At 42.8% G+C, this 25,228-nt stretch overlaps 1 protein-coding gene across 1 annotated transcript; it reads right to left on the bottom strand.

Annotated features, from left to right (window-relative positions):
• Positions 1 to 3: 3 nt before the first annotated feature.
• Positions 4 to 21,030, bottom strand: Rbbp7 (RB binding protein 7, chromatin remodeling factor). Its single transcript, XM_070040814.1, has 12 exons — positions 20,705 to 21,030; positions 19,703 to 19,847; positions 11,877 to 12,022; positions 9,692 to 9,865; positions 8,498 to 8,613; positions 6,441 to 6,601; positions 5,477 to 5,603; positions 5,286 to 5,363; positions 4,442 to 4,518; positions 2,897 to 2,954; positions 1,139 to 1,249; positions 4 to 463 (listed from the first exon to the last, which is right to left on the bottom strand). Exons 1-12 carry the CDS (start codon positions 20,718 to 20,720, stop codon positions 395 to 397), a joined length of 1,278 nt encoding a protein of 425 aa, XP_069896915.1. The 5' UTR covers positions 20,721 to 21,030; the 3' UTR covers positions 4 to 394.
• Between the last annotated feature and the right edge of the window lie 4,198 nt (positions 21,031 to 25,228).

Below are 25,228 nucleotides of genomic sequence, written 5' to 3'. Positions count from 1 at the left end.
AAATTTATTTTAAAACTTTTATTTCTGCAAAGCCAATCAAGAAGTGTCGGAAGGAAAAAGTGAAAAAAGTTATCCTTGCATATTTGGGAACTTGAGCAAGCACTTAGTTTGGGAAAATGAGGACTTAAAACATCTGAATCAAAAGGCAGTACCCTGCAACTTGTACTTTAAAACGATGATGATGTTCTCCTTTAAGCAACATTCCTTTTTTCCCTAATAGCTACAAATATGATACAGTACGCAACAGCTCACTTGAAAGTGCTAGAATCAGAGGGTAAAGAACGCCAGAAGCCATCCCACTTACATTTTCTACTATACAATGCCTTTTGGCGCTTGACAAATCAAGCATTCTTGTAAGCATTACATTCAACAGAAACATCTTATACTTTGGGGTTTAAGATCCTTGTCCCTGCAGTTCCGATGTTGTGACATCTGCCTCTTCATCATTGTAAATGTTTTCAGCCTGGAGATAATTAACAAACTCAATCAATTCACAGGTAAAACTCCCCCAAGGTGCTCACAAAACGGCCTAAAAATGGAATTTTCATCTGTGAATGCCAGATTTTAAGATTCATGTCAATATGTCTCAGTGCTAGAAATTAAACACGACATGTTCTTAATTTGTTGACTGCTTTCATTGTATTTTGCATTTTCTAGACTTCAAGGAAGGAAAAAACAGGCACAAATTAAGTTACCTGCCAATATGTAATTGGCACATACATACCCGGCCACCCACACACGAGTCATTCAGAGAAAGGTGCTCTTTGCAAACACTTCAGGCATCACTTACAGGAATGATAGGAAAGGCTTAGTTAACTCGGCACCTCAGAAGTGTCAAGTATTTACCGCTTGAACGCTTCACCATTTCCTCCTTGTATTCTTGCCTATGGCACAACAGAGACACTGGAGACAGAGCAGTGATGCCAAGATGCCACTGGACAGAGGGCTGCAGTGACATTTCAAGCACATAGGCTGTGCATCTGTGTTTACATAGATGTGCAGAGACTGCCCCCAACCTGACTGGCGCTACAACATAGTGAACAAAGCACCTGTATGTAATTGAGCGAAACCTGAAAACGTCGTCTTTAGTTTCCTCACTTGAAATGTTTACTCTAAGTTACAGTCTATCCCAGCTTACCATCTGCCATATTTGCATGATGTTATCCTCTGACACTGAGCAAATGACCCAAGGCTCATTGGGGTTCCAGCTGAAGTCGGAAATCTTGGCAGTGTGCCCTCCGTGAATGAACTGTTAAGGATAAAGTCTTGGTTTCAAATCCGCTCTTGTTAATCCTAATACAGGTTTTAAAATAGTTTCTAGATCACATTTTTTGGAGGGGGGAATTGCCCCACAGTTTAGAGGGCAGCTGATTCAGCCTCCTGTATCCCTATTCCATTACTTCAGAAACCTTGAAACCTTCAGATTGGGACATAGAAGTACCGTTTTTGTTTTCTTTTTAAAACAAGAACAAAAATATTATGATTTTGAATTGGGAAGTGACACTTGTGTGTGTGCTAAGAGTTTGAATTCAGGGCCTGGGTATTGTCCTTGACCTTCCCCCACTTCTAATGGCTAGCACTCTACCACTGGGGCTACAGCTCCACTTCCATTTTGGTGGGGTTTTTTTTGGTAATTTATTGGACATAGGAATCTCATGGACTTTCTTACCCCAGCTGGCTTCAAAACACAACCCTCAGATCCTAGCCTCATGAGCAGCTAGGATTACAGGTGTGAGCCACCGGTTCCTGACTTGAGAAGTGATGTGACACTTTGACATGACTACTATACTCTAGTTTGACAATGAAGTCTCAGCCAATTATTTGTCATGTTATCTAGTCATTTTATCCGTTAAAAAATGTGAGATGGGGTATACAAGCATCTCAAATAGTAAGTACACAAGTGAAGAAAACCTCAAAAGTGGTACAAATGCTGAACACGAAAGAAGCTAAAGACTCTAGGATTTACTCTTAAGGGCCTTCTTTACTCCTCAAGACTTGTGAGTGAAGCACAAGTATACCCAAAATTAGTACTGTCGTAAGAGCAATATAAAATGAGTGATGAATGCAGAAGACAAAGGTTGAATGCAGAAGAAAGACAATGAATCATTGCTAAATCTGGCAATGCTTCATATGAGAGTGATGTGGATTTTTAAAATCAGGTCATTAAAATGTTTCCCATGGAGCTGGGAAGGTGGCTCAGTGGTAGAGCGCTTGCCTTGCATGCCTGAGGCCCTGGGTTCGATTCCTCAGCACCACATAAGCAAAAATAAAAAAGCCGGAAGTGGCGCCGTGGCTCAAGTGGTAGAGTGCTAGCCTTAAGCTGAAGAGCTGAGGGACAGCGCCCAGGCCCAGAGTTCAGGCCCCACAAGTGGACCAAATAAATAAATAAATAAAATAAAATGTGTCCCATAAGTTACGTATTGCTAACTGAAGAACAATGCTATCACTGCTACCTTCTCTCACTACCAAAGGCCTTCAGGAAATATTACAACTGGAAGTAATAAGATCGTTTCCATGACTCCAACTACTCTCTATTACTAAACTTCCCTATTTTGATGTGTCAAGGCCCAATCACAGTAATATTTAAGACTTCAATTTTGAAATCACCAGCACAAGTACAAATTGAAACTGCTTTTTCCCCCTCCACCAGTACCGGGATTTAAACCCAAGGTCTCATGTTTGCTCAGTTGGCATTCTACTATTTGAGTCATGGCTCCATCCCAGCCTTTTGCTGGTTATTTTAGGGATGGAGTCTTGCAGACTTTTCTGCCTGGGTTGGTTTTAAATCAACCTCCTGAATACTTAGGATATTACAGGCATGAGCCATTAGCTCCCAGCTTGACACTTGATAACCTAACCTGTATATTTCATGTGGAATAAGAGAACTAATGCATACCAGGAGTTCTGGAGGTCCATCTTCTGCATCTTCAGCAGATTGCTCTTCTCCAATTTTGCTATTAACAAAGAATGTAATGTTTTCATTATTGTATCTTAACGCATATGAAAGTACATTAAACCAGTATCAGGCCAAAAAGTTCATACACAGATGTGCACATTCACTCTAAAAACAACTTCTTTTTATATGATAATCAATTAGGTACTATTTGGTGAGAAGGTAGGATGTTTACTTTCTGGATGTGGTTTAGAGCTATTCATAACTGAACTGCAGAATGAAAAATTGTTCCTCACAATAAAAATCATTTCAAAATTCCTTCAGTATTTTAATGTGGTATTTACTGTATTAGAATTAAAAAGCCAAATAATTAAAAAAATCTGGGGGAGAAAGACGGAAGGAGTGACACTGATCAAGATGCATTGCATTACAACGTATTTGTTGAACTGAAACCCTTCTGTACAACTACTTAAAGCTAATAAATATAAATTAAAAAAACTACATGTGTAGCCTTTATACTCTTGAAGCCTTTTGCATTTCTCGAGTGAAATTATTATTATGCATTAGTAACATGAATGTCTAAAGAAACAAAAAATAGCTTTTGGTTTTTTTTCTTTTCTGGCCGGTTGTGGGGTTTGAACTGGGGGTCTGGATGCTGTAATGCTGTCCCTGAGCTCTTCAGCTCAAGGCAGGTGCTCTACCACTTAAGCCAGAGTCACTTTGGGTTTCCATGGACTTTCCTGCCCAGGCTGGCTCTGAACCATGATCCTCAGATCTCAGCCTCCTGAGTAGCTAGGATTACAGGCGCCTGGCTTTTTCTTTTTTGGTGGAGGTAGAATTTAAACTTATCACCTTGCTGCTTCCTCAAGCAGGCACTCTACCATTTGAGCCACTTCAACAGCCCCCAACAAACAGCTTCTCACTATGCAATGTGTAAGCCAAATAAAGCTGTTTGGGGGACTTTTTTACTTTCTTGATGCTAGACTGAACCATGGCCTCACACATACTAGGCATGTTCTAACACTGAGCTATACCCCAGCCCAAAATGAAACAATCTAAACACACTAGAATCTGAGGATCTTACTTGTTTCTATAGAAAGTGTATCTAGCTGGGCGCCAGTAGCTCACGCCTGTAATCCTAGCTACTCAGGAGGCTGAGATCTGAGGATCACGGTTCAAAGCCAGCCCGGGCAAGAAAAGAAAGTCCATGAGACTCTTATCACCAATAAACCACTAGAAAACCAGAAGTGCGCTGTAGCTCAAGCAGTAGAGTGCTTGCCTTGAGCTGAAGAGCTGAGGGATAGCTCCCAAGCCCAGAGTTCAAGACCCACGACAGACAAAAAACAAAAGTGTCTACTATAATCATCTGGATGTAAACATACATATGAACAACCTCATGTCTAAATTATCAACAAACTGAAGGTACTTTAATGTTATTATTAGGTTTCCTGAAGTTAAATAACAGCAAGGTGCTTTTTGTTTACGAACTATTATAGGATCAACCACATTTGCATATTTATGTAGTATTTGGCCCTCAGATTCTATTACCTTAAATCCCATACATTCAGGCGGCGATCAGTACCACTTGAAGCCAGAATGGTTTCATTATGTGGAGACCAGTGGACCTAATGACACAAATTTTGAAAGCACAGGTTAATCTCTGTTCCCAGGTTTGTAGCTATTGTTCTAATCGATAATAATATCTTCCCATCTCAAGTTCTGTAACCATCTCTCAGTCTAGAGTTGTCATTATCCCAGTCTTTCAAGAATTCCTGGAGTGCCTACCTTCCCAGCCTGTCCCTAGGAAGGCTATACTCCCCAATATAGAGGAAATCCACTAGGGAGTACCAATAAAGCTAAGTTTGTCCTAACTTATTCAAATTTTACAAAACTATCTACAAGAATTTTTTTTTCATTAGTGACACACCTAACTGAAGAATCCTTGGATTTCACAGCTTCTGTTTTGCAAAAGTAAAATAAAATTACTTTTGGACTAAGGGCCTTTCACAAGAAGCCCTAAGCGATTTTCCACTGTATTATTTATATTGTAGAATTAAGAGCTTTAAAAATGATTATCCCATGCCCATCATATAAGAGGAAATATTAAAAAAATGTCCGGGCTTGGGGCTGGGAAGGTGGCTCAGTGGTAGAGCGCTTGCCTTGCATGCATGAGGCCCTGGGTTTGATTCCTCAGCACCACATAAGCAAAAAGAAAAAAGCCGGAAGTGGCACTGTGGCTCAAGTGGTAGAGCGCTAGACTTGAGCTGAAGAGCTGAGGGACAGCGCCCAGGCCCAGAGTTCAGGCCCCACGACCGGACCCCCCCCAAAAAAAATGTCCCGGCCATAAAATGACTAAAAATCTGAAAACAGACACCAGAAAATCGTCACATACCTGGAAAATTTCATCCTTATGCGATTCAAAGGTATGGAGTTTTAACTTTAAGTTACGCAGGTCCCACAAAGCTACGGTCTGAAGATGGGGAGAAGAATGATTTTTATGATTTAAGACATTTGAAGTATCCAATTAAAACACAAAATAATCGAGTTTCTTGTACAGATCAAATAGGTGAAAAACTCTGAAACCTTATCCGCAGAGCCAGTTGCTAGAATGAATTCACTGTAGGGATTGAATGAGAGGCAGTTGACCTCAGCGGTGTGCGCATCCACCAAGTGGCTTGGCTTAGAGGTGGTATTAGATCTGGTGTCCCATCTAAAACACAAAGGTACAAGGTACACAGCACTCAAAGAGGACATCTATCTTCCACATCCTCTCACACATTCATGCTTGGCTGTTGGAGCAATTCCACTCTGCTGAAAGTTCTGCTATTCTCATCCGTCAACAAAGACATCAACTACACAGCTGTCCATTGCAACTTGGACCACGAAATGATAATATCCTACACATTCAGATAATAAACAAGAGCTATTATTTCTGGTTCCTTTCTTAGATCCTGTCCAAATTACCAATAATTTCAAGCATACACAATCTATATGTACAGAACAAGAAAACAATTTGATACCTATAACTAGATTGCATTTTCCTTCACATTTGCATAGCTATTTTCAAAAATAAACTGCACATTCATATAGCAGTTAAATCTTATGTAAAAAGATTACTACATATATACCACTGATTATTTTTTGTAGCAGTACTGGGGCTTGAACTCAGGGCCTGGGTGCTATCCCTGAGCTTTGTTTGCTTAAGCCCATTTGTGGCTTTTTTGGTGGTTAAGTGAGAATCTCATGGACTTTCCAGCATGGGCTGGCCTTGAGATCCCCAGAACTCAGACTCCTGAGTAGCTACGATTATAGGTGTGGGTCACTGGCATCGAGCTTACATAATTTTTTTTTAAAAGAGGACTAAGAGTGAGACTAATTGAAGCATCCTGTAAACATGTGTGGAAACATAATAAATGAATCCCCTCTGTGTAATTAATGTAAGCTAATAAAGTGTAGAACTAAAAAAAGTAATCAAACCAGTCTATATCACAATCACTGATGCCCATTCAGATCAGCTATCAATATCCCACTGAACTTTCCGCCTTACATCATAAGTTTCTGATCATCAGCAACAGATCCAAACAGTGACTCATGCAGCAGATGCCAGGCCACATCTTCGACAACAGCAGAGTGGCCGGTAAAGATTGCTTTGGCATCCACAATTTTGCCTTCCTTTGGTCCTGCATTAATATCCCACAGGCAGACAGTCTGAGGAAGAGGGGCAGGGGAAAGGAAATAAAATGTATGATAGTGAAGTTCAAGGGTAACAGCTTATTTTAAAACATCACTAAAAACAAAACAATTTAACTACATAAACCATCAGCTTCCATGATAGGAAATGCATAAAGTAAGGAAACTGAACTGGTGGGTGAGGGACATTTGAGCTGAAATTTCCATCTAAACACAGACATTCAAGTATTCCAAACTCATCCAGATAAGCACAATAAATCTGAGCAACAGAACTCACTTAAAAAAAAAAATCACACTAGATTGAGAATATTTGGAATAAAAACTAAAACAAGGCTCTTAGATTATGCCTTTGAACAAGTTTCTTAATGGTACAAACCACTACAGATATCAGGAGGTATGGCCAGGAACGCCTACAAGGTCAAAGCTTAGAGTCTGCAGACAGATCCCAAAGGGCCTGATCCTTGAAACATCAGAAGAGTTCAAGGAGAGTACTTCAGGCCTCAGAGAACACAGAAGGCCATACATCATGAGGCTTCATGATCAAAGATTTCTTCTGATGTACAATCTTAAGTTTTAGAAAAAAAATTTGTTAAGCTATCAGGCAATGACTCACATTGAATGGTTTAAAATCCAAAGTAATTCCTTTGAAGCATATTAGTACACTAATTATAAATCCACGGATATTTGTACTGGCTTCATCTCTTTCTGAGCCACTATTTCTTTCCATGTTAGTCTGTCGCGACTTGTACATTCTGACATACCGTTAATAACTCGCACGAAAGAGAAAGGAATAATGCAGGGCTCCTATCACCCACGCCAGCCCCCACCTCAGAAGGGGCCTGGAAAGATTAACACCATGCCTGGCAGTTGGGAAGCCACTGTTAAATGTCAGCTATTATTATTAGTTAGTAATTTCCACTTGGTGTTTAAGGTTCATTTAAGTTAGAGTAAAGCCCTATCCAGGAAAGCGTCACAAATAGATTTAGAAGGAAACAGAAACCTCAAGGCAGACCCTTTTTCTGAGGTTCTCTGGCAGCTGAGTTCGGGAATACAACACAGATGTTATCTACCTCCCCACCCCATGCTGACTTGAGAAGAGCAATTGGAGGATAATTTTGACAATGGGGATGTGGGGGAAACTAACAGCCTCTTTCCATGGGGGACTGAGTGATATATTCACTGGCTTCATTTGGGTTGTGAATGTGGCAGAAGGGAAACAGGGAGTAACTGCTTATTGCTATGGAATTTCCTTTTGAGACACCTGGTGAAATATTTTGGGATAAGAATGGTCATAAAACTTTTTTTTGGAGGGGGGGGCGGTCTTGGGGCTTAAACTCTGGCTCTGGGCGCTGTCCCTGAGCTCTTCAGCTCAAGGCGAGCACTCTACCACTTGAGCCACAGCGCCACTTCCAATTTTCTGGTGGTTCACTGGAGATAAGTCTCACAGACTTTCCTGCCCCAGCTGGCTTTGAAATGTGATCCTCAGATCTCAGACCCCTGAGTAGCTAGGATTAGAGGCGTGAGCCACCAGCGCTTGGCATAAAAGACTTACAAATATATCAAAACCCACTGCATCTGAAACAAAAAACATACTTTGCAAGGATTCAACTCCACAAAAGCCCTAGAGAGGTTCCAATATAAGGACCTAGAGATCCTTTTTTAAACATTGAGAAGGCTTTTGCCCATCCTCCCTCTATTCTAAGGTTGCTTTAAAGGGCTTTGTCAAATCGCAAGACTCCAATAGAGTAGACAAAAACCACTACTCTGAGCCCTGAGAAAACGGTAGCACAATAATCAGCAGTGTTATCTTAGAAAACTTTTCATCTATTTAATGCTCCTTCAGTGCAGAGCTGAGTTGCCCTGTGACATTTTAACTCTCAGGAGTTGAGCAGTTAGGAAGAACATGGTTCTCACATGGTCATCGGATGCACTTAGGAGATGTCCACTCAGATTAGAGTTCCAGGAAAGACCATAACCTTCCTTTTGGTGACCTCTTAGCCTAAGATCAGGATTACACTCTCCACTTGGGTCTAAGAGAAAAAGAAATACGTTATGTTTATTAAAATTGGTTAGAGCAACTTTTCACTCCATTAAGTGAGTTTAACAGCAATTACACACAGGACTTTGTCTGACCCACAATAGCTTCGAAAAGCTTTTGTCTCCATTGGTTTTATATTATACACATAATGCAAAGTGAACTCATGACTATTAAATGTTTTCCTTGGAAAACCTTTCACTATCTCCAACAGAGAAATACTAAAACTATAGTTATACCACAAATCTGTGTAGCAGCAACCCTATCCTCTCAGCCCTGGGGCACCTTTAGAAATAATTCTAACATAGCAGGTTGGATCACTCAGCTGTAGTATGTCTCTAGGATAGCCTGTAACCATAAATGACCCTTGCCCAGTGCCTGAGAATGTGACCTTCAGAAAGCTTCTTAAGTCACTGTCTGACAAAAAACTGTATATATGCCCAGAGCAATGGGATACGCTGTAGCAACTTGTTAAGACTTGTAGGGTTGTTTAGCAAGAATTCACGATGTACCTAGCATCACCGTTGGATGCTGAGTTTTTATTACCACAGCTGGTCACAGAACAAGATGTGTCTGTGACCAAGACCTCCATAAAAACTCCAGTTCCTCAGACTCAAAACAGGCTCTTCTGGGCACACATTCAACACATGTTCTCGTGGTTTGCTGGTATAGAAAAAGCATGTCCTGTGTGGCCCCAGAGAGGAAGGCCTCAGAAGCCAATGCCTGACCTCTCTAGAGGGTTATCCACTTGTATCTATCTTTTTAATCCTGCTGTGTTCTGGACCTTTCCTTATAATAAATTTTCCCTGTGATAACCTGTTGTTAGAGCCTTCTGGCAAATCACTGACGTTGATTGGTGGTTATGGGACTCCCAAAACAATCTTCAAACCTTTAAGTGACTTTGAAAGGGTAGCGATATAACTCGGTGGTACGGTGCTTGCCTAGCATTGATGAGGCTGTGTATTAAATCCCAAAACCTCAATAACAACAACAACAAAATCTTAAAAGCATTATCATTTTGAATTAAAAAGGCTACAGTAATGAACGGTCTGATAACTTTTATTATTACATACCTGGCTTAGCAGGATGCTTTGTATAGTCAAAAACCAACACATCAGAAGATGGTGTTTTTGTAGCAATGATGTGAGGATTCTGCGGCATGTAGCGAGCACGGTTCACCTCTCCTTCATGGTTAATCTTAATCTCACATTCAATTTTTCCTGTCACAGAACCAAAGCCGCCAAATTCTAATGTGAGGGTAGAGAAAGAAACATATAAAGTTCAGTTTAAAATTCGTAAGTCACTCTATTTAATCAACCCAACAGAATTTACACTAAGAGTATCAAACAAATTGATGTGAAAAAAAGAAAAAACTAACGTGGGCCACCTGCCACTTGGAATCGATGTATTTTCAAAGCCCATCTGCACTGGAAAATACATTATTAATTCAGTTATTTACAGCAATTAAAAACAGTATTTCACAGTTGTTAAGTATGGCTATTTATATTTATTTAAAATAACTGGTACAAGGTCCTGATCTCAAATCCTAGTCCTGCCAAATAAAAAAATAATCAAGCTAGATGCTGGTGGCTCACACTCGTAATCCTAGCTACTTGGGAGACTGAGCATGTTCCAAGGTTCAAGGTTTGAAGCTACTTTGAGCAGCAAAGTCCATGAGACTCATCTCCTCCCCTTAACTACGAAAAAAGCCAGAAATGGAGTGCAGCCCAAGTGATAAGAGTGCTAGCCTATGGGCTGGGAAGGTGGCTCTGGGTTCGATTCCTCAGCACCACATAAGCAGAAAAAGTGGCGCTGTGGCTCAAGTGGTAGAGTGCTAACCTAGAGCTGAGGGACAGCGCCCAGGCCCAGAGTTCAGGCCGCACAAAAGACAAAAAAAAAAAAAAAAGATCCTAAATCATCTGAAGCTATACAGAATTAACCCGGTCTCTCTCTCACCACTACTGACCCACGGCCAACTCGTAGGAACATGGATCTCAAAATGTTCTTCCCATCACTGATGGACTGATGCTTCTGTTATGTACACTAGGAGCAACAGACCATGCTGTTCTAGTTTGCCAGGGTTGCTCTGCACAAATATCAAGGCTGATATGTACCAACTTTCATCACTGGGACCCTGAGTTTCAGTTGTCCTGGTTGCTGGCCAGCAGGGTATGCCAAGCAGCTATCCAAGAAAGCCTTAGATCTAGAAGAGGGACTGACTCCCTATGGTCTTCTATGGGCAGAGATACCCCACATATATCCTTATAGCTTCTGCCATAGAGAAAACACATCTGTGTGGCCTTGGATGAGACTGTGCCAGACCTCCCTGGACTTGCAAGTACTTATCTCGTTCCCATTGCTTTTGTTCTGCAGTCTTTAATAACAAACTTTAATCAAAAATATAATTTGTTATTGAAATGTTTTGAATCCTACTAGCAAAATTCACCAGACTTGAGGTGGTCATGGGAGTACTATAACAGAAATATTTGACATTTTCAAAAAGTCAATTGCTTCCTAGATTAGTGCCTCTCCCCTAAAAACAAAACTATTCAGAGTTTTTTCTATGCACCTACCCAATACATATTGCTTTTACCCAAATAGGTATTATAATAATTATACTCTTTAGTAATTCACTCATCTTGGATACCTTTACTAGTGAATACTGATTTTTTTTCTCTCACGTTTTTGTTGCCCTTGTGCCAGTAATGGGACTTGATGCTCCTGCCTGGCTTTATTCCTCATAGCTGGTGCTCTATCACTTGAGTCATGCCTTGGGTTATAACTTTGCTGGTTAACTGGACATAAGAATCTTCCTGATTTATCTACCTGGACTTCAAACTGTGATTCCCAGAAGATCTTACAGGCATCTAGTTTTTTTTTCTCATTCTTATTAAGAGCTTAGACACTGGACTGAGCTTTTTCTTTTCTGCTCAAGGCTAGTGCTGAGGCAAAGCTCTACTTCTGGCTTTATGGTGGTAAATTAGACATTAAGAGTCTCATGGACTTTCCTGCCTATGTTGGCTTCAAATCACAATCCTCAGATCTCAAGTCTCCTGGGAGGCTGGCATGCGCCACCAGTGCCCGGCTGATCTCAATGTTTCAATCTTGTAAATAATTTAATGTGAAATCCTTGCACACATGTAAGTAACTCTGTAGAAGTTACGCTGAGTCAAAAGCTAATAGCATACTTTTAATAGTATATGCTTTGAAAAAGGCATACTCATTCTGACAGCAAACTAGAATATATGGAATACCTACCACCCTTGTCACTGTCACAATGGGAAGCATCAAACTGTGCATCATCATTGGGAATATGAACTCGAGCAACCACCAAATGATTCTGCTCATCAGATGTATGAGTTCCCAGCACCAGCCAGTGAAGAGCATAATCCTTTCCTTCCGGCCTGTTTAAGGAAGAAAACAAGTCACACTAAGCCTACAGGTATCTTCACTTGTTAACAATTTAGGATATTCCCTTAAAATATATTAAAATTTCTTTAGCAAATATATACTGAGGATGGCCCCAAACCTATTCCCTAATTTACCAACTTTTAAGTCACCACATTTTCAAAAGAAAGATTCAAATCACAACATACAGAGTGCTTGCTTCTTCCCCGCAAATCCACACTCCTCTGCCTAAATTAATGTGAATAATATCTTTTCTGGAGCAGCCTATGGAGAAGGAAGACCCAACAAACCATCTACACAAGAGTCCATCACTGATTCCATCTTAGTCTTTTTCTTAAGGGTGGAAAGTATTCTACCAATAAGCCATGCTAACAGTTCCTTACCTTTAACAAGGCAAGCAATGTGCATGAGCACATGTCCACATTTTTGGAGGAGGTGCCAGTCCTAGGGCTTGAACTCAGGACTGGGGCACTGTCCCTAAGCTATGTTTCCCCCTCATAAAGGCTAGTGTTCTACCATTTGAGCCACAGTTCCATTTCCAACATTTTGGTGGTTAACTGGATTAAAAGAGTCTCACGGATTTTTCCTGCCCAGGCTGGCTTCAAACTGTGATCCTGAGATCTCAGCTACTTGAGTAGCTAGGACTACAGGTGTGATCCACTGGCATCACTTTTTTAGTACTTAGAAAGTCTGGCTTTGAACAATGTCCTTCAGATCTCAGGAAAAATACTGTTAGAGGGAATAGTGCCTTAGAGTGAAAGGAACTTAAACATATCTCATAAAAATATTGGAAAACAATACGAATGCCGGAAAGAAGGTACACCACAAAACAATACCAGAACCGATATAAATGATGTGCATGGTTGGTGGAAGGGAGAAAACTACAACAAAAACTTGTTTTGGTGGAGTTAAGTAGGAAAAATAAGACTAAAAGGTAAAAGTGACAGATTGATAGAATTTTTCTAAGGAGCACTGTCTCAAGTAGACTAGAGATTATTAAAAAAAAATCATCTAACCTAAATTCAATTGTTCTAGTTTCTACTGACTTTTTTTCTTAACCATGCATGGACTTCTTTCATTATAAATCCTTTAGATTTTTGTCATTAAAACATAGCTTAGGAAATGGAGGTATGACTAAAGTAGTAGAATGCTAGCAGTAAACAGAAAGGCCTTGAGAGCATGAGGCCCTGAATTCAAGCCCCAGTACTTGTATAAAAAATAAACACCCCAGGCGGGGAAGGTGGCTCAGTGGTAGAGCTTGCCTTGCATGCATGAGGCCCTGGGTTTGATTCCGCAGAACCACATAAGCAGAAAAATCCCGAAGTGGTGCCATGGCTCAAGTGGTAGAGGGCCAGCCTTGAGCTGAAGAGCTGACGGACAGCACCCAGGCCCAGAGTTCAGGCCCCATGACCAACAAAAAAATAAAAATAAACATCCCACAGCCTACTTCTTAAAACGACTCCACATGACACTGTTCTCTAATTCTAAAGATTCCTAATAGTTGAAGAAGCACTAATGGCAAAAGAGCTTATTCAGCTGGACACTGGTGGTGCATGCCTGTAATCCTACCTAGTCAGGAGACTTGACATCTGAGGTTCAAAGCCAGTCTGGGCAGACAAAATCCATGAGACTTCAAGTTCAGAAAAAGTAGGGTCCCAAGTTTGAATCCCATTACCTACCTACCTACCAACCAACCAACCAAGAGCCTACCCATCTTCAGTTACCACAATCCTTTGATCCTGTAACTCCACTGAAAAGAAACTCAACAATTGCAAAACCGCTCTATTTCAAGATCCGTGTATGTACATTTGCCTAATATGTGCAAGGCCTTAGGTCCAATCCTCAACTTTTAATATATGCCAAAATAAAGTTGCCAAACTTTTAAGAGAACAGCTTGGAAAATCATTAGAAAATATGTTAAGTACAGGCACATGAGATAGAGCACTGTCCTTCAATGAGCCAGGCAGTTAGAACAGGCAACATTTCTATGGCTGTGTATGGTAATAAAACACAATCACAATTCCTTCAAACCCTATAAAATGGAACTCTGCAGAGCACCACATAGTCCCCAATAGGCAAGAAAGAAGACTGCCTGGCATTTTTCTTTCCAGGACACTAAACATCCTACAATTCAACCCACTAAGTTTTCCCCCCCTTTTTGGCTTGTCCTGGGGCTTGAACTCAGGGTCTGGGTGCTGTCCCCAAGCCTCTTTGTGCTCAAGGCCTTTGCTCTTACCACTTCAGCCACAGCGCCACTTCCAGCTTTTTCTGAGTAGTTCATTGGAGATAAGAGTCTCACGGACTTTCCTGCCTTGGCTGTCCTTGAACCATGATCCTCAGATCTCAGCCTCCTGAGTAGCTAGGATTACAGGCATAAGCCACTGATACCCAGCCCACAAATTCTTTTTAAAATACTGTACAGAGGGGTTACAATCACATGAGCAAGGTAATGAGTACATTTCTTATCAAGCATTGTTGCCTCCTTTGTTTTTCCCTTACCATCTCCCCCCTTCCCTCCCATCTCCACAACTACATTCCCACAAATTCTTTATATATGAATCCTATAACATAAAAGCAAACCATCTGGGCTGAGAGTAACATAGCTGAATAACCCTAATTCAAAAATTTGAGTTTTTGTTTTATTGGCAGGAAAGCCCATGAAACTCTTATCTTCAATAAAACAGAGAAAACCGAAGTGGCACTGTAGCTCAAGTGGTAGAGTGCTAGCCTTGAGGTGAAGAGCTAAGGGACAGCACCCACGCCCAGAGTTCAAGCCCCACGATCGACTCCCCCCAAAAAATTGATATGCCCCAATATTGGAAATTTGCTGAGTGCTGACATGACATCACAAGTTGAAAATGCCACACCTGACCTCAGGTGATTACTCAGTCACAACACAGGTACACTAAAAATATTGTTTAAAATTACTTTCAGGGGCTAGGAATGTGGCTTAGTGGTAGAGTGCTTGCCTAGTGTACATGAAGCCCTGGGTTCAATTCCCCAGTACTATATAAAGAGAAAAGGCTGGAAGTGGCGATGTGGCTCAACTGGTAGAGTGCTCGCCTTGAGCTGAAGGATGAAGGGATAGCGCTCAAGCCCAGAGTTGAAGTCCCACAACTGGCAAAAAAAAAAAAAAAAAAAGGTCATGGACAATGTCCAGGCCCTGAATTCAAGCCCTAGGACTGGCAAAAAAAAAAAAATCGCTTTCAGGTTATGTGTAGACTTGGGTCCCAGCCTCAGGATATCTTTATAAGTATATGCATATAATATGCCAAAATAAAAAAAGTCGCCAAACTTTAAATGCTCCTAGTCTCAGGCATTTCACATAAGGAATATTCAGTCTGTTTAAAATTAAGTAAAACATTATAGCTTTTAAAATAGTTTTATATTACTGTTTGAAGATAAGATAAAAAGTGGTTTTTATTGAAATTTTAAAAAACCTACACTTTTACAAATTATTCTTTAACAGAAAGGGGTAGGAGAATCAGCCTTCATTACCACTTCTGCAGATCTTACTCTGCCAAACACACTTTAATATGTAGCACCTTATTTAATTCCCTCAAATGTAAGTAGTTGTTTACTACAAATATTCATCCACTAAAGACCAGACAATTCAGGGACAGAAAGGCTAAACAATTTGCGTTAGCTCATAAACCTAACAGGATCAGCCGGGCGCTGGTGGCTCACGCCTGTAATCCTAGCTACTCAGGAGGCTGAGATCTGAGGATCGCGGTTCAAAGCCAGCCCGGGCAGGAAAGACCGTGAGACTCCTATCTCCAATAAACCACCAGAAAACTGGAAGTGGCGCTGTAGCTCAAGTGGTAGAGCACTCGCCTTGAGCTGGAGAGCTGAGGGACAGCGCCCAGGCCCAGAGTTCAAGCCCCACGACCGACAAAAAAAAAAAAAACCTAACAGGATCAGAATTCAAGCCTAAGTCTCTGACCTTGAAGTCCCTTCCCTTTGCTATTATACTGTAGTAGTTTCAAAAGATTATTGTTATTAATAAGGCTTAAAGCACATTAGCAGGAAGAAAAAAGCAAATGCACACAAAGCTCCAAACCATATGAATATTGTTCAATATATGATACTCAATCTACTTTTAAAGAATTGATATAGGAACTCATTTGTGTAGCTCAGACTGTCCCTGAACTTAGGATCCTCCTGGCTGAAGAGATTTGAGAACAGACTGTGCTAGGTATGGCGCTGCACAGATACTTGAGAGGCAGTAAGGATCCCAGTTTGAGCCTAGTTGAGGTAATATTAGTGAAGAACACATCTTAAAAAAAGGACTAGGAAGCCAGGCACTGGTGGCTCATGGCCTGTAATCCTAGCTACTCAGGAGGCTGAGATCTGAGGATCACAGTTCAAAGGCAGCCTGTGCAGGAAAATCCATGAGGCTCTTATCTCCAATAAGCCACCAGAAAACCAGAAGTGGCCCAGTGGCTCAAGTGGTAGAGCACTTGCCTTGAGTGAAGAGCTGAGGGACAGCACCCAGGCCCAGAGTTCAAGCTCCAGGATGATGGGGGAGGGGGAGGAAGGTCTAGGAGCTTACTTCAAGTGTAGAACATGCAAAAAAAAAGTCTAGTCAAAAGCAATTGCAAAGTTTGTATCTTGAGTGTAGCTCAATAATAGAGCACTTGCTTAGTATGCATAAGGTCCTGGGTTCAATCCCAACCACCGCAAAAATTTTTTAAGGCAGGAACCAGCTGCCCATGTCTATAATCCTAGCTGTGCAAGAGGCTGAGCTCTCAGGATTAGTTTGAGGCCAGGCAGGACAGACAAATCTGAGATACTTCTTTTGTGTTGTCCCTTGAGTTTTTTTACTCAAGGACAGCACTCTACCACTTGAGCCTCAGTTCTACTTCTGGCTTTTTCTTTGGAGTTTAACTGGAGATAAGAGTTTCAGACGCCGGGCGCTGGTGGCTCACGCCTGTAATCCTAGCTACTCAGGAGGCTGAGATCTGAGGATCGCGGTTCAAAGCCAGCCCGGGCAGGAGAGACTGTGAGACTCCTATCTCCAATAAACCACCAGAAAACCAGAAGTGGCGCTGTAGCTCAAGTGGTAGAGCGCTGGCCTTGAGCTGAAGAGCTGAGGGACAGCGCCCAGGCCCAGAGTTCAAGCCCCACAACCGACAAAAAAAAAAAAAAAAAAAAAAGAGTTTCAAGACTTTCCAGTCTAAGCTGGCAGCTTCGAACTATGATCCTCAGATCTCAGCCTCCTGAGTAGTTAGGATTTATAGGCATGAACCACCAATAACTGGAAAATCAACTGCTAAGCAAAAAGCTGGAAATGGAGGTGTGGATCCATTGGAACAGGACTAGTGAGAGCTCAAACCCGAGTTTAAGCTCTAGTACTGCTGCACATGCACAAGCGCACGTACACACACTATCTACAAATGTCCATTATTTGGCACTCCCAGATTCTTTCATGTCTGTACATTCACTTTTCTAAAACAGCTTTGTGCAGTGGCAGTATCATAGCCATTGAGGTTTACAGGAGAAGTCAATGTTCACATATGAAATCTGGACATCATGCATCATTTTATGTAAAATTACCTCTTATTTTTATAACAACAGAAAATCCTATGAGTTTGCCTTAATCTTTAATTGCAGGTTTCACAATATGCAACTTCAATATATGCGGCTATTAGAAAAGGTGCAAGTCTGAGAAAGGTAGGTAGCCTGATGAAGTACTGTCTTCCTTCTAGAAAGAACTGGTCGGAGTTGTTAAGTTAGGGTTTATACATGGCTAGGCCCAAGCAATCACTTACCAGCTGCTGCATGGTTTTGGTTGCAGTACTAACCTCTCAGGCTAATGAGTACAACTTCAATTTCCTCACTGGTAAATCAACGATGATTAAAATGTACCTATATCATAGTAGGATTAAAGCAAATAACTGACAGAACTCCTCAGATACATCAAGACCTGTTCTAAGTGTGCAATAAATGCCAACAATTATTACCAGAGTTATTTATTTTTGTGCCAGTACAAGGGGGGGGGGACTTGAACTCCAGTCTCTTTATTTTTTGTCAGTCGTGGGGCTTGAACTCTGGGCTTGGGTGCTGTCCCTGTGATCTTCAGCTCAAGGCTAGCCCTCTACTGCTTGAGCTACAGCGCCACTTCTGGTTTTCTAGTAGTTTATTGGAGATAAAATTCTCCCGGGCAGGGCTGGGAAGTTGGCTCACTGGTAGAACGCTTGCTTTGCATGCCTGAGGCCCTGGGTTCAATTCCTCAACACCACATAAGAAAAAAGAAAAAAGCCAGAAGTGGCGCTGTGGCTCAAGTGGTAGATTACTAGCCTTGAGCTGAAGAGCTGAGGGACAGCGCTCAGACCCAGAGTACAGGCCCCACGACCGGACCCCCCCCCCCAAAAAAAAAGTCTCACGGGCAGGGCACCGGTGGCTCCTGCCTGTAATCCTAGCTACTCAGGAGGCTGAGATCTGAAGATCGTGGTTCAAAGTCTCAAACTTTCCTTGCTGGGCTGGCTTTGAACCGTGATCCTCAGATCTCAGCTCCTGAGTAGCTAAGATTACAGGCTTGAGCCACCGGCACCCGGCTTGAACTCGAGTGTCTTGCTCCCACTTGGCTTTTTCTGCTCAAGGCTGGCATGCTACCACTTAAGTCACACCTCCATTAGTGGCTTTTCACTAGTCAACTGTAGACAATGTCCTGGATTTTTCTGTTGGGTACCTTTACTGAGATCTCAGCCTCTTGAGAAGGAAGGACTGTAGGCACAAGCCAATGAAGTGTATTCTTAAAAAGATCAACAGCAATCTCGAACTGTATTCCACACAATAAACAAATAGCACTTTTCTTTTGTTGTCAATGATTGCCAAATGATTTGCCCTTTTGCTAATTTTTTTTTTTTTTGGGTCCGGTCGTGGGGCCTGAACTCTGGGCCTGGGCGCTCGCTGTCCCTCAGCTCTTCAGCTCAAGGCTAGCGCTCTCCCACTTGAGCCACAGAGCCACTTCCGGCTTTTTTCTGTTTATGTGGTGCTGAGGAATCGAACCCAGGGCCTCATGCATGCAAGGCAAGCGCTCTACCACTGAGCCACCTTCCCAGCCCCCCTTTTGCTAATTTTTAAAACACATTCATGGAAGTGGGGGTGTGGCTCAAGTAGTGGAGCTATAGCCTTGAGTTAGAAAAAAGCCAGGCTAGAATGCAAGGCCCTGAGGTCAAACCCCAATACTGGCAGGCAGGTATGTAGGTATGTACGCGCAGGTACACACACACAAACCAAAACCAACTAAAATAACAACAAAAAACCAAAAACATTCATTTTGGATATTATTTACATTTCTGTTCATTTTCCAAACATTTGTCAAGCCATAAGCTTTTTATGTGTTTATCTTTCTAAATGTATGCTATTTTCCAGTAAAGTTTTAAAGAAATGCATTGGTCTGGTATCCAGAGATTCAGATCTACACTTAACTCCAAGTAATGTCCAATATATTCAGTATTTCCTACAAACATCATGATTACCTCTTTTTAATGTCGCACTTACATGCCAGAAATCTTCTCATAAATCAGGTAAGTTTTGAAGATGAAAACCACCTGCCACCTCATCTAAGGGCTGAATACATTGTTGATGCTCTATGCATAAAATGCCAGGACTAGAAAATTTTAAACGACGGATAATTTTATGCAAAATAAAAGTTGTCCGAAACCCCTTACTTAGTCACTTCAGGAAGCCACTGAACAGTAAGACTGGGCCACTGAAGAGCATGGGTCATAACCAGGTCATAGAGAAACGGTGTATTCTTCTTCCAGATTTTATATTCTTCATTGATGACACGCTCCTCCACAGTATCTTCAAACACTGAAAATTTGGAGAAAGCCCACACAATTAAATGGCTGAGAGGGATCAAGGTCTGAATCCGTACATAGATACTGGAGGTCACCTCGTGATGGCCACACCTATTCCTTCCTTTTACTTATAATATGGACAAGGGCAAAACTAACTGGTCTTTGAGAACATGGAGAAAACACAAGCACCAGGAAGCTTCTATTTTTCACTTTGGGGATCACTATCTCCGGCGTGAAACGAATTGGATTATTCATTTCTTGGATATGGAGATTTGTTTGGCCGGTTACAGCCGTTCGCACCTGTTCTAAGATGACGACTTGTTCGTGAAGGGGCTCCACGACCCACTAGGAAAAGGCAAATCCACGTGCAGCAGAAACCCGTAGGGCTGCTTCCTCCATTCCCCCCAACCCCCCCCACACACACATCAGGAGAGGCCTCAGCTTGCACGACGCCAGCGTCGGCAGCCATAGACTGGCAGGATCCAGAACCCCCACCCCCACCCCCCCGGACAAGGGCCGCGACCCCGGAGCGGATGACGAGCACGCGCACGCGCGCGCGGAAAAAGCCACCGTGATCGTTTTTCAGCACTGACCGCCTCCGCCCTGGGGCCGAGGGCGCTGGAGGGAGCGAAGCTGCCAAAGGGAGGGGTGGGGGGGAGGGGGGCCTACCCTGGGCCCCGCGCCCGGCTCCGGAAGTGCTCGGGGCCCTCCGCAAGGAGGCCCGGTCCGGCGCAGGCCCCACGAGGCGCGCGCCCAGCCCCGCCCCCTCCTCCTCACGCCAATTCGCGCCTTTCAGCGGCGCGTGCCGCGGCCTCGAGCGCCCGCCGCCCCCCGCAGCCCCGGCGCGCGCCACCCGGATGGGCCTCTTACTCTCTTTACTCGCCATCTTGCGTCGTGTTGTTCGCCCCTCGTCGCCGCCTCGGACTCTTTTCGCTAGCCAAGAGCAGCCCGATTACTGGCGCTCTTGCTTTTCCGAGGAGCGTCACACACTCGTAGCTGTGGAAGCTGGAGCTCCGTCCAGTCTGGGGGCTCCCCAGACGCTGCGTCCTTTTCTGCTGCCTCCTCCCCGCTAGCGAGTACCGAGGGCTAAGGCGCTCTTCTCTCTCTCCCTCTCTCTCCAAACTTGGAACGAGACTTTTCAACCCGCGCCTCAGCCCGCCCAGGCAGCTGAGCGCAGGCGCAGCGGTCCTGGGAAAAATGAGAGGCGGTGGAGAGGCGGGCCTGGGAGTCGACGACTCAGCCGTTTCCACCAATCACAGGCAGCGGGTGGGCTTTACGCATTGTTCGGAGGCGGGCTTTGGAGAGGATGGGTGGGGCGTTCCGCGGCAGGAAGTTAGCAAGGCGCAGGCGCGAGGATTCGCCCGGCGCTCCCAGGGCTGGCCGCGGGGGTGGATGGGGGCGCGCGGGGGTGGGGCGGATGGAGATTCGGTGCGTGCAGGCTGCGCGGGGGCCGTGAGCCCCAAGGCCGGCCAGCCCTGGGGCCCGCGGGGCGTGGTTGCTCGAAGCAGCCCAGCAACAGCGGTGGGGGTTGGAGGGGGCAGGGAGACTGCTGCAGCTTAGCCAAGCAAAATCTCTGAGTAAGAGAGGAAAATGGTTCCTATTCTCGAGAGATTACAGTGCCCTCAAAGTCTCCCCCAAAATCACCGACACGCAGTTCTGTACCCCTCCCCCCCAAAAAAAGGTTCCTATCCAAAGGCCGGCCAGAACGGAGGCGACGCTGGTCTAGGGCCCAGGGGAATCTTTTGGAGAGGCCATGGGCGTTTTCTATCTCGGGAAGCTGCCTGCCGCCCTATTAGGCTAAACTAGCGGCCTGTGGTAGCTGAGGCCTCCAGAGTCAGAAAGACCAAAGTCGATTTAAATTACATCCCCCTTTGTTTGCATGTTTGAGTCTTTAAAATGTTGGTTTTCGCCCTTTGTGCTTCAGGGGCTTTTGCTACTGCCCAAGCGTTTCTCTCTGTCCCTGCCCAGACCCCTGCTGAGTCATTCTTTTCAAGTACTTGGGGGGTCCCTGGGTGATCTTCTCTCTCTAAGCTGGGCTAGCTGTGGGGGGCTAGACTCAGCACGAGGCCTTTACTTGCCTAGGGCTTTGGAATGCAGGGGGAAAGAGAAGGGGGGGGCTGTACGACCAAAAGGGGATTGGAGAGAAGAAAGTGAGGCCCAGAGCAGAGGGGAGGCGGCCAAAGTGCCTAGGAGCAGAGCGAACTGCAGTCTACATTTACACAGAGAGGCACCCCTTGCAAATGCACCCCCGAAACATTTGCTGCCTTGATATTTTTCCAAAGTGCCTTCATGCTCAAATGCAGTCGTGCCTCTGTGATGCCCGCTTTTCTGACCGGAAAAAAAACAAAACAGAACCAGTCATACTTCCTTATATAGAAATTCACTGTCTTATTGTCTCTGGTTTTCTCTAAGGTACAATTCGTTATTACAATGTCCCCTCTCCATGTCTGGTCCAGGAGTCTTGTTAGAGACTAATGCTCATGCAGTAGCTTGGAGAAGGGAAGAGGGTTAAGGCAGAACGGTATTCCAGCCAGATCCCTCCTGTTGGAGAGTCTTAGTAGGCAAACATTTTCTAAAAGGAGCCTGATAATAAATAGTTGGGCTTTTTGTGGAGGTGGGGGGGGGGGCAACCGTATTGTATGTAGGGCAACATCAGTCACAATGTGGATAAACTTGGCCATTCGCCAGTGAAGCTATAGACACTGCAATTTGAACTTCATACACTTTGCACGGATCACAAAGCCATCTTTCGATTTTTTTTCAGCCACTTGAAAATGCAAAAATCATGCTCCACTCAAAGGCCACACAAAAACACAGGGTGGGTTACACTTAACTAAAGGACTAGAATTGGTTCAGAGATGTAGTAGAACAATTCTCTTTGTACAGCTTTGCTTCAATAAGAAGTTCATATGCACAGCAAGAAGAAGCTTGGTAAATACTTTTCTGTCTCCCTTTAATATAATTTACTTACTTTTCATGAGCATGAGTTCTAAAACTTATTAAATGTTTAAAAGACTGAAAGAAAATAAATCTTCCCAGGGGTTGGGGATTTAGCCCAGTGGAAGAATGCTTGCTTGGGAAAGTGCAAGGTCCTGAGTTCAGTCCTCAGCTCTGCAACAAAGGAAAAAGAAAACAAAAAAAAAATCTTTCCAGACAACATGACTTTAATGTTTTTATATTGTCTACCTCATTGAGGATCAGAGAAGTAAAGAGCAGATATTTTAGAACTTTCTGAGACTGTCATCCATTTTCATGCATGTAATCTGAAAGAATAATGTATGTACACCATGTTTTGTTAGCTTTGGTGGTTTGTTGTTAAATTGAATTTGTCAATTTTATTTTTATGATTTGGGGGTTCTTTTTTCTCACAAAGTGCTTTTATCATAAAAATATAATATCAATTTTCTCTCTTGAGTTGATTAGCTGTTTGGTTTTGCCTGTCTCCCCAAACTCCTAGCTATATTCTGTCTTTTGGGGCACTTTTTTCTGTTTGTCTCTTTGTTTTTCCTATATTAATTGAGTTAGGTAAAATCGGTGCACACAGGAGGCATGAATTATCTTAATTAAGTGAGGCCTTCTAAAGGGGAGGGGGAGGTTCAAGTGGTAGAGTGCCTGCCTAGCAAACACAAGGCCCTGAGAAAGAGCAAGGAAAGGGACAGGAAGGTGGCTCAGGAGTAGAGTGTTTGCCTTGCAGCATGAGACCCTGGGTTGGATTCCTTAGCACCACATAAGCAGAAAAAGCTGGAAGTGGTGTTGTGGCTCAAGTGGTAGAGTGCTAGCCTTGAGCTGAGGGACAGTGCCCAGGTCCAGAGTTCAGGCACCATGACCGATAAAAGAGAGGGGCGGGGGGGGGGGGGGGGGGGAGAGGAAGAGAGAGGGCAGAGGGAGAGAAAAAGAGGCCTTTTTTTTTTAATAAGGTACCTTTCCCCAAGTCTGCTTACCTCATACCACATAGTTGCCATAGCATTAACCATCTTTTTCTGCAAGCTTTTCTGTTTTGCAAACTAGTAGATGTGTATATAAGATGAAACAAGTTAAGCAAAACAAGTGCTGACCTTCATGCATGTGGTGCATTCTGGTATTTTATTTCATTTTTTAAAGTGTAGATTAATCTCTAAGTTGATTTCATCATTGCATTTAATCACAACCTGAAGTTTGAAAAACATTAGGATATTTTTTAAACCTTTAGCTGTTCTTAACCAGTCTTTATAGCCTCATGTGCCTCCACAGGTGAATAGTTTTCTATCCTTTCCATTTATTTATTTTTTCCATAGCACACCATCACCACTTGACATAAGTTTTGACCATAGGTTTCCTCTACAGAAGTGAAATATTTGTTTTGTTATACTCTCAACAGCTGTAACAGTGGTTAACTGATGTGGAAGCTAAGGCAAAGTGTTTCTTGCTGAGGTCATATAGGTAGTGAGTGCGAGCTTTGGAATTGCAGTTGAAGTCAGTGTTTGGGCAGTATGACTCAAGTGGTAAAGCATTTGCCTAGCAAGCACAAGACTTTGAGTTCACACTCTTAGCACCATCAAAAACAAAAATATGCATATTCTTGTTTACTAAAAGGAGTGTGTGAGAGGCCAAACACGGGTACAAAACTGCAGAGTGATTCTTTGTTTATTAGTAACCATGTTGCCCTAGCTCTGGGGTGAATGTATTAGCTATGAAAAAAAAGAGTTCTTTTTGGAGTACCTACTGTGTGCTGAGCCAGTGTTCTCAGAACTAGAGGTATCTGGACAAACAAGACACACAGAGATCCTATTGTTTGATCTTTCTTTATCATTTTTCTCCTTCAAAAATCATCCCTTCTTTGCAGGAAAATCTACAAATTACTCAAGCAAACACAAAGCATAATGAATACTAATTTCATTTCGGGTCGAACTGTTTTCATCCAAATCTTTAGGAGTAGATAAAAGTGTTAAAATACTAATAGCCATTTTTGGTACTGGTTTATCTTCATATTTTTCTATTTTAAAATGTTCTCCGTGGATACATAATCATTTTGTAAACAGGAAAATGCCATACATTTTAGAAAAACAATAAGGAAATTGTAGCAGAGTAATATAAATGGGAAGAGTAGTCTTAGTGTGATAGATTAAATACTATTTAATGTAATCGTGCAAGAGGGAGTTGAAAGGAAATTCTTATAATAGGAAACACCATAGTTGTTTGAATTTATGCTTTTCACTTTCCATTTTATTAGGTAAAGTGAAGTGATTCTTTCATATTTATACATGCATTAATATTTAACTATTGTTGGATATCCCTCTGGATATCCAAGGCCAAGCAAGGACTTATTCCCTTGTGCTAGCTATTAATGTTAAGCAACAGGCACTTCACATTGGTGACAATGAATAAAGGAAATGACCTAAACCAGACTCACTGGGG

Source organism: Dipodomys merriami, unplaced genomic scaffold (genome assembly GCF_024711535.1).
Source record: "Dipodomys merriami isolate MVZ:Mamm:240054 unplaced genomic scaffold, mDipMer1.0.p SCAF_3, whole genome shotgun sequence".
In the NCBI taxonomy this organism is placed as follows: Eukaryota; Metazoa; Chordata; class Mammalia; order Rodentia; family Heteromyidae; genus Dipodomys; species Dipodomys merriami.
This window is presented reverse-complemented; position numbering and strand designations above follow the sequence as displayed.

Coding starts and splice junctions, on each gene's coding strand:
- Rbbp7 (XM_070040814.1), bottom strand. Junction 2,955..4,441: donor CTGAATGTATGGGATTTAAG/GTAATAGAATCT, acceptor CTTTGTTAATAG/CAAAATTGGAGAAGAGCAAT. Junction 464..1,138: donor TCATGCAAATATGGCAGATG/GTAAGCTGGGAT, acceptor AATTATCTCCAG/GCTGAAAACATTTACAATGA.